Genomic DNA, 9,986 nt, shown 5'->3' on the forward strand with positions numbered 1-9,986 from the left:
AACTTTTATATGTAAAATAAAACATTAAAAAAAAATCTAGGCCAATACCTAATAATCCATCAGTACCTCACATAGGTGACAAGTAGGCGTTTGACCTATAATTTTACATATAACATGTGCTGATATCAGTTGAAAGGATTGTCCAGGATTTATATTTTCTTTTCAGAAAAGCCATTCTTGTCTCTTGATATCAGTGATCCTGTTTCTGTGAAAATAGCATAAGGGTCTGTTCACACTGAGCAATATGCGAGGAATTAAAGAAGAAATGTTCCTGAGGAAAACTTCCTCTTCTTGAGTTGGCTCAGAATTCAAGAGGAATTCGACTGAAAATTGGAAATTTAAAGCCCCAATGAGTTCTATGTAATTTCTCTAGTGGAATCCGCCCAAAGAAAGCTGATCTGTAGTTGAACATTGCACGCGTAAATCCCACCGTGTGAACAGCAGAGCGTAAATCCCATTGAACACAATGGGACTTTGCTCTGTACATATTTTACAGGCAGAATTTCAACCGAAATATGCGTTAAATTAAGCACAGATTTCTCAGAAAATTCTTTACCTATTGCTCAGTGTGAACATACCCTAATAGTTTTTTTTTGTACTTCTAGACAACTAAGTTCAGCTTTTGGTCTGTAGTTATTTCCTTTTGATGATATCTTTTCTTTCTGGTTTTGTCAAATTTGCTATTACTGTAACTTGCAAAGAAAAGAAATGTTGAACTATGAGAATTTTTTTTATTCTAATGCTCAAAAAACAATGCCCCACCATAGGCATTAACAGTATAAATTGGAGGCACATAGCATACAGCAAATAGTGCTAACACATGGAAACGCATGAAGAACTGGATAGCAACCATTATCTCTACTATTCCAGCAGTCTTCATCCAGCTTTCCTTGAGCCCTGCCAGTCAAATGTGCCTGGCCACGTGACCATTACGCTTTACCAGAAACCAAATGGCAGAATAAAACTTTTGGCATCCCATTCCTGGTGATATTTATAATGAATTACTCACAATATGAGTCATAGTGTACAGGATTGGACACATCTCGTACTGTAAGAAGAACAATACATTAGAGCAGGTTCTGAGGTCATTCTGAGGACTAGGAACAATGATGTGTAGAGTCTGTTTTACTGCTCACTGCATTCTTCTTGTGTTGTGTCCTCTAGTCTGTGGCCCTACCCGAGAACAAATATTGCTACACTGCTTCAATAATCTTGGACAGCTATCATCGGCTAGGTACGGAGCAAGCAGTCATAGTAGTCACAGCTCCCTGCTCTCTATAGCACTGTTCAGCAGTTTCCGACACAAACGTTGGTGGCCACAGAGGGCCATGTTGCCACTTACTGCTGGCACTAAGCAGAAGTACGTATGTAAAAAAAAGTTTTTAAATAAAATTATATGTTGATTATTTTAATCAAAATATATTTCAAATGTATAAGCATTTGAGAGATATAGACTCACTCATTCCCCACGGGACTGCTTTGTTTTAATAACTTGTTTTGCCCTTTCTTATGACCTATCTTTGGGCATCTACTAGGTTGGGTAACATATGCTCAGTTCAGTTGCGGTCACATGATCTGTCCCATTAGTACTGGCAGTTGGTTTTCACATCACATGCTAGCAAGGGGGATTGTGGGAAAGTGGCTGCACTGTTGAGTGTAGAGAGGAAACCAGGAAGTGATTAGATACATAGGAGAGAAAGTAGTACAGGGATGTAAGTTACGTTGCATGTTCTCCTTTACTTATATATACAGTGGTGCCCTCGATTATGAGCAAAATTCGTTCCGAGACCATGCTTGTAATCCATATCACTCTTAAGCCAAAGCAAATTTTGCCATAAGAAATAATTGAAATGCAGACATTTGGTTGATTTTTTTTTATTCAGAATAACATGTAAAACAAATGAAACAAACAGCAGAATATGTGATATTATAAGTTACTGTACAGTAATGGAGAGGATGGGGAACACAAGGGCGGACAGAGACTGCAGGGAGCATAAAGGAATAAGCAGGATATGTGAGCACAGTATAGCAGCACTCTCTGTCCGGGGAGAGAGGGGTTACAGCTATGGAAAGATTACCTCCACAGTCCTGTCCCCTGATGTGAGCCCCAGCCTGAAGTGGATCTGCCAGGGTTTGGAAGGTGAGGGAGACTTCCTGGGTCAGTGTGTAGTGCTGTAGACCCCTCTATGCAGACCATGCCCCTCCCCACTCCCCACTCCCCCCTCCCACCCAGTACAGGGAGCTCTTAAAGAGGACCTGTCACCCCCTGTGCCGGGGTGACAGGCTCCCGACCCACAGTTAGATCCCCTTATACGTACCTCATCCCGCCAAGTCCTGCTGCCGGAGCCGGTCCCGGGACGGAGATATCCCGGTCAGAAGCTTCTGACCAGGATATCTCCGTCCCGGGACCGGCTCCGGCAGCAGGACTTGGCGGGATGAGGTACATATAAGGGGATCTAACTCTGGGTCGGGAGCCTGTCACCCCGGCACTGGGGGTGACAGGTTTCCTTTAAACAAAAACAATGCTCTTAAACCAAGTTACAATTTTGAAAAACTGTGAGCTCTTTAACCAAAACGCTCTTAATCCAAGATGCTCTTAAACCAAGGTACCACTGTATGTGGCCTTCTTTGCTTCATGACTAGAGATGAGCGAACCTCGAGCATGCTCGAGTCGATCCGAACCCGAACTTTCGCATTTGATTAGCGGTGGCTGCTGAAGTTGGATAAAGCCCTAAGGCTATGTGGAAAACATGGATATAGTCATTGGCTGTATCCATGTTTTCCAGACAACCTTAGAGCTTTATCCAAGTTCAGCAGCCCCAGCTAATCAGATACCGATCGTTCGGGTTCGGATCGACTCGAACCCGAACCCGGTTCGCTCATCTCTATTCATGACTAGTGATGAGAGAATAGTGAGATATTCGAATATTCGCTATTCGTATGAATATCCCCCGAATATTCGAATATTCGATCGAATATTCGATCCACTTAAAGTCTATGGGAACAAGTATTCGATTAGTGAAAAGCATCTATTTGACTATTTGCAGGGTGAAACCGGAAGCTGGGGGATTTGAACGCTTATCGAATATTCACGGGATATTCGTACGAATAGCGAATATTCGAATATCTCACTATTCGATCGAATATATATTGGCTCGAACAGTATTCGCTCATCACTATTCATGACACAACCCTTTTAAGCTCATGAACTTTTAATACCAGGAAAGAAATAATATGAGCGCTCTGCAGTCTAATGAAGCCTATGAAACTTCTGGTATACAGAATTTTAGGAAGTTTCATAGAGTCCTCTTATTGTTTTATAGACTGCTTGTATTAGCAGTTACAGCAGAGATGAAGGGAGAGAGCACCCAGGGTCAAAGAAGCAATTTGCTGCACCCTGGACACACTCTCATCTCACTCCAAGTAGCTGAGGCCTTACAATTCTTTATCTCCTTTATGTCAATGATTGACTTTGGCAGTGTACCCCAGTATAAAGCAGTGTGCTTGATTAACCAGTGACTAGTTGGCACATCAGATAAAATGTGTAATTTTCCAGCAAAGAGATTTATTAGGTGTTTAAAACTTATCCGTGAAAGAGTTAAAAACAAAAGCCAGTGACAGTCACGCCTGAGGAATGTAACACACCAGAAGATACCTGATGGCTACACACCTTACATACCTGCTTTCCCCACATTTACCTCATTCTTAGGCAGACGCTCACGTAAGCAGCACTCACCTAGGGGTGGTCACACAGGTACTCACCTATAATACATGGATATCACTCAGAGTACACTATGGCTCTCAAGCTGAGAACGTTACTCCTCAGGATGAGATGGAGAGTGGCTGTCGTAGTGTTTCTCGCTATCTGTGTATCTTCAGGTGAGAGATTTACTTTATTATCACAGTTTTATCCGCATTGGTTATCTATCTATCTATCTATCTATCTATCTATCTATCTATCTATCTATCTATCTATCTATCTATCTATCTCCTATCTATCTATCTAGTTCAATAGAATATATCCGCAGCACACAGAGTTAAGTGCAAAAAAACTGGTGTGTTTATTCCATTAGTGCAAAAACAAAACACGGCATATGGAAAGACGCGACGTTTCGATAAACTCCATCCATGACGCTTGAAAAAGATGATGGAGTTCATCGAAACCTCGCGTCTTGCCATATGCCGTGTTTTGTTTTTGCACTAATGGAATAAACACACCAGTTTTTTTGCACTTAACTCTGTGTGCTGCGGATATATTCTATTGAACTAGATAGATAGATAGATAGATAGATAGATAGATAGATAGATAGATAGGACATAGGTCACAGTGCGCAGTGTTTTGCCATCCACTGCACAGATGAACTGCGAACATGCTCCATTCAAATGCATAGGTCTGAAGTTACAATCATTCCCTCCCCTTCATAACTTGTTTGTCAAGTTTTCTAACCTGGGGTGTTTCATGTGGCTCTCACCCACCGCAGGGTTATCTTCTAAAATAAGACATTGCATAGTTGACACTTTCTGTGGACTGCTGTAAAACTGAAGAAAACGAGAGTTCAGTAGTGGTAGTGGTACTAGTGTTAGTAGTAGTAGTAGTAGTGTTAGTAGTAGTAGTAGTGGTACTAGTGTTAGTAGTAGTAGTAGTAGTAGTAGTGGTAGTACTAGTAGTAGAAGATTATTGAAAACTAAAAAAAAAACTTTAAAAAAAAAACCTCCCTATGTGTAAAGGAATATGGAGGTAAAATATGACCCAATGGACTTTTGGTAGTGACATATTACAGCTCTGTATAACTTGTAGATTGTACAACCCCAGTGCTAAACTAATGCATTATATGTACCTATAGATCATGTGGAAAAAAAAATGTTTTACCTAGTCTGCATTGTCTTATTGTATGCAAAAAAAAATCCTAAAACATCATTTAAGAGTCCCGAAACATAGACCTAGCAAGATATCCCTCCAGGGAAGGACCTAGCCAAGGGGTAGCTCCTCTAAGTAGACGACCAAAACCACCAAGTGGCCCTTTCAGTCAATATTCAACTCAGTTTACGAACCAATATCCAACTTAATTTACAAGTCTAAGGATATGACAAGGGAAATACCAAAGCCAGGTTTTCATCCACAGACAGCTGTTTTGGGGTGTTGCCCCTCACCAGACCATTTAAGGTATGATATAAACCAAACACCCTCATACGTGGTTAACACGAGAGCAATAAATATCCTGGGTATGACAAATATATGGTATAATACCTCTACAGTGTACAACACTTCCACGACACTTGTATACACCAACAAATCATAAAGTGCAATGTGCCAGAGTAAAGAATGAAGCATATAAAGTAACAAGTTGAAAAAAATTTAAATTTAAGGGGTATTGCTCCCAGAGGGTGGATGGCAGAGTCCCCACACGTTCTGTCCAGAGGACTCATCACCCCTTGCTCTCATGTCAACCATGTATGAGGGTGTTTGGTTTACCTTACATGCTCTGGTGTATGATTGTCATTTTGTGGACAGGTGTAGCTATAAAAAGTATCTTAAAAAAAAAAAATTCTGGATAACCTCTTCAAAATATTGTCAAATATGCACAAAAGGCTGCACTTTATGCAAATAATATTTTACGGGTATTTCTGCAATTTTAGGCATGTGTCCATATAGAGTTTGGCCTAAAGTTTTAATTTGTTGGTTAGTCTGGTTCCAATACAGCAATGGCTGCATGCATAGATTTATACAGTAGTATGACATGCTTTATTTTCTTGTCTTCTAGGCGGCTCCTTGAAGTGTATGCAGTGCACCGGCTTCAGTACTACACCCTGCACCGGTAGCTTACAAGACTGCTCCTCCCCTAGTGACGTCTGCGGGACTACAGTGATTCGTACCAGAGGTAACTCTATCCTGACCCACACAGACTGCTATATCTCAGCGACACCCAGACATTTTAGAAAATTAAAATAATTTAAGGGCCAATACAACCAGTCACCACCTTTACTGCCAGATATATTATGTATCAACCCATAAATCACTTCAGATCACTAGTGATACTTCAAGTTATATTAATCTGTATTAACCCTTGACCCTCTGTGTGTAAAGTAAAACTGGCTCAGTTGCCCCTAGCAACCATTCAGATTACACCTTTTATTTCCAAAAGAGTCTGTGAGGAATGAAAAATGGAATCTGATTGGTTGCTAGGGGCAACTGAGCCAGTTTCACTTACACCATATTTGATAAATTTCCCCCATAGTATATAAATACCTATACGCATATGATTCATATAGCTATATATATATAAATTAGCCTGACCACTGCTTTTAGAGCAGAGTGGTGGCTGGTAACCTAGACAATGAATTGTCAATAATGGGAGGAAAAGAGAATCATATCAGGAGAAGGAGGCAAATATGCTACATTAACTTAAAGAGTCTTACACTTTAGTTATATTAGTTGAGATTACTCCTTTAAGGCTAAATGTCTCTTTATACGTACTATGTTGAGTGACTTATGTTCATTTTCAGGTTATCGCTGGACAAGCTTTTACTACATCAGGTCCTGTGTGAATATCACTGAGTGTTTTAATAATGCCAGTGTGACTGGTCTATACGCAACCACAGCCTCCCAAACAACATGCTGCTTTACCAACAACTGCACTACATCAATACCGACCTGTAAGGATTTGTAAAATTCCTCCTTTGTATTGATATCCTGTACTTGAAGGGGTACTGCGGAGAAGACAGATTGTTTTTAAACTGGTGTCAGAAAGCTAAAGTCTTCCAGCACTTATCAGCCGCTGAATGCCCTGCAGGAAGTGGTGTATTCTTTTCAGTCGGACACAGTGATCTCTGCTGCCACCTCTGTCCATGTCAGGAACTGTCCAGAGCAGGAGAGGTTTTCTGTGGGGATTTGCTCCTGCTGTGGACAGTTTCTGACATGGACAGAGGTGGCAGCAGAGATCACTGTGTCCGACTGGAAAGAATACACCAATTCCTGCAAGACATACGGCAACTGTGGCTATTTTAATAGTCTGCAAAGGGATCTCCAAATGAATTGTAATGTTACTGCTCCACAGTTTGGCAGGATTTTACTACATGCACTTACAGATGTACTTGTATAATGACAGTCCTATAATTCAGCATAATAATCCAGGCATTCTAATAGTCTGAATATCCCAATACATTGCATAGGGACAGATTTCAGATGTGTATTCATGTTCTTTATTACCTACATTTAGTGTTATATTATTTATATCTCTGTTTTCTGCCCATAGTGCCAGTAGAAAATTATACCTTAAACGGGTTAACATGCCCGTCCTATGTTGTTACCAATATGGAGCCCTGTAATATTAAGAATGTATCGTCCTGCACTGGAGACCAGATACGATGTGTGCGGTATTCAGCAAGTACAACATTAGGTGTGTGTAATTCACCTCTGTATTGTTAAAGGTTTTTGCATTAATCTGTATTATACGTGAATAATATAAAACTTTGTAATATATCTGATTGCAGCTGTACGGGTTCTCTCAATCTCTAAAAAGAATCTATCTAGTGTTAGGCTATGTTCACACTACGTAAAACTACGTCCGTTTTTGCCGATGGCAACAACGCCCGTAGTTTTTGCGGGGTGGAACAATGCCTTGGTTTCAATGGGATCCCGGCCGGAGCGTATACACATGCGGCCCCGCAAATAACTGACATGTCAGTTTTCTGCGGCCGGAATTCAGTGAATTCACGGAACGGCCGGTCTCTTACGTAGTGTGAACATAGCCTTAGGCTGGGTTCACACACAGTATTTTTGCTCAGTATTTTGGTCCTCATATTGCAACCAAAACCAGGAGCGGATTGAAAACACAGAAAGGCTATGATCACACACTGTTGAAATTGAGTGGATGGCCGCCATTTTATGACAAATAATGGCCGTTATTTTATAACAACGGCAGATGTTTTTAAATAGCGCCAATTATTTACCTTTAAATGACGGCCATCCACTATGAACTATGTATGAACATAACCTTTCTGTGTTTTCAATCCACTCCTGGTTTTGGTTGCAATATGAGGACCACAATACTGAGCAAAAAGGGTCAGAAGAGGAAGGAAGGTAGAGGAGGGGGATGTAGCTTCAGATTGTGCTCAATGAGTCAGTATGGAAAGTAGATTAGGTATTTGATTGGCTCAGAACATACAGTACACTTGTTACACCCACCCAGCAGGCATGACATGTCTCTATGACATGATAACTAATAGGATTCCAATAAGGACCCTAGAAAGACACTATGGTGCTCAACAATTCTGGATCATTGGTTAAAGTAATAACCAGGCCCTAAGTGGATGAGAACCACTATGGTAAACTGTGGGAGGGGGTGGAGGTGGGTGTCACTGTGATGTTTTGCTACCCCTAAAATTCCAAGATTAAGCATCACCTATTGAGAGGATAAGGGATAACTAGCTGATTAATGGGGGTCTGACTGGTGAAACCCTCACTGATCATGAGAATCAGAGTCAAATGGGACTTCTGACCATTGAACTAAGCCATATTTGGAAGTCCCATAGACAGAGAGGAGTAGTGGCTGAGCATGATGCTGCCCCTATATTCACTTAGAGTATGTTCACACTGAGCAAAACAGGCAGAAATTCCGAGCCGAACTTGTGCCAAAGACTCCACTCAGAATCTTACCTGCCTCACTGTCTTAATATAATGTCTTGCGCGCCTCCACTCTCCGCAGCTCTCCGCTTAAAGAATTGACAAGAATTTCAATTCCTGGGTCACTTGACATTCATTTTGATGATTAGTGGGTGTCCTAGGGATTGGATCCTCTTGTATGGGAACAACGTACAATCTTGGGATAACCCTTTAAGAAACATTGTCTGTCTAAAGAAAAAGGACCTAAATACGTTATTATTTTCTTTCAGGATCCACTAAATCCACCCTCTACTTAGGTGGATGTGCCACAGAGAACACATGTGCCTCGGACAGCAGTTCTATCTATGGAGATGGAATCGGTGTGGAAACTAAGAGGAAGTGCTACAATAATGCGGATGGCTTCTACTCCAGGGCAATGTCCTATAGTTTACCCATTATTCTGGGGATGCTCAGTTTTCTTCTCTCAATGTGATGGACAGATGCAAGCCCAAAAGGATTAACCTGATATTTGCTTGACTACTATAGGGATTTTGTAAAGAAGTTAAAATGGAAAGTTGAATACAGAATGGTGCTCAGCCAATGGCCATATGATTGTCGACAAGTGTCATACCCCACCAGGAATAGGGATATAGGTTCACATGTCAGGAGATCACATGGATGGAGTCATGTTGGTATTGTTTAGATGTTTTTGTTACTGAAGTTTTTGGAACACTTAGCACCAGAAATGTAAATATTTATGGAAATCATTCACCTGGTGACCCTGGAGGGCGTCAGGGATCTCTGGGTTTAGAAAACAACAGCAGGTCCAAGCTCAAAAACTATAAAGAAGGGATCTATTAAAGGGTCAAAAGGGTCTAGGTGCCTTCCCCTTATTTTTTTTTATTTTTTTTATTTTGTTCCTAAATTATCTTAATAAATATTTTCTTTGGGTTTCTGTGTATATGTTAGCCACATCTTTATTTCATAGAAGAGATGAGCTCTGTTTATTAATAATATATTTTTATTTTTTTCGATTTACCAAAAATTATTTATTTATGGAAGCGAAAATGGATTTCCCTTCTTTCCTTTATGGCGCCGTATTAGTTTATATAGTACAGATTTCTATTTCAATATTTCATAGATTGCACAGAAGACACTTCCCCAGCTATTATTTACTTTCTCCCATCTCCCCTAGTAGCTAACACAATTCATAATTAAAGGGTTTTGTAAGATTAATAAAAAAATAAATAAATATATATATATATATATATATATATATATATATACTTTCTTAAAGAAATAGCACCACTCTTGCCAGGGGCGTAGCTAGGATTCATGGGGCCCCATAGCAAAAAAACTGTATGGGGCCTCCCTCATATATATA

The 9,986-nt window shown here is 40.4% G+C and overlaps 1 protein-coding gene across 2 annotated transcripts; it reads left to right on the forward strand.

Moving 5' to 3' along the window:
* Positions 1 to 1,632: 1,632 nt before the first annotated feature.
* On the forward strand, positions 1,633 to 9,563 carry LOC138769756 (phospholipase A2 inhibitor and Ly6/PLAUR domain-containing protein-like). Of its 2 annotated transcripts, XM_069948401.1 has the most exons (6): positions 1,633 to 1,712; positions 3,710 to 3,879; positions 5,763 to 5,879; positions 6,505 to 6,654; positions 7,254 to 7,397; positions 8,893 to 9,563. In XM_069948401.1, the coding sequence occupies exons 2-6, from the start codon at positions 3,795 to 3,797 to the stop codon at positions 9,093 to 9,095; spliced, it is 699 nt and encodes a 232-aa protein (XP_069804502.1). In that variant the 5' UTR covers positions 1,633 to 1,712; positions 3,710 to 3,794; the 3' UTR covers positions 9,096 to 9,563. The 2 variants fall into 2 exon arrangements, with proteins under 2 accessions (XP_069804502.1, XP_069804503.1); XM_069948402.1 differs by lacking the exon at positions 3,710 to 3,879.
* The last annotated feature ends 423 nt before the right edge of the window (positions 9,564 to 9,986 follow it).

Source organism: Dendropsophus ebraccatus, chromosome 12 (genome assembly GCF_027789765.1).
Source record: "Dendropsophus ebraccatus isolate aDenEbr1 chromosome 12, aDenEbr1.pat, whole genome shotgun sequence".
NCBI classification, from domain to species: domain Eukaryota; kingdom Metazoa; phylum Chordata; class Amphibia; order Anura; family Hylidae; genus Dendropsophus; species Dendropsophus ebraccatus.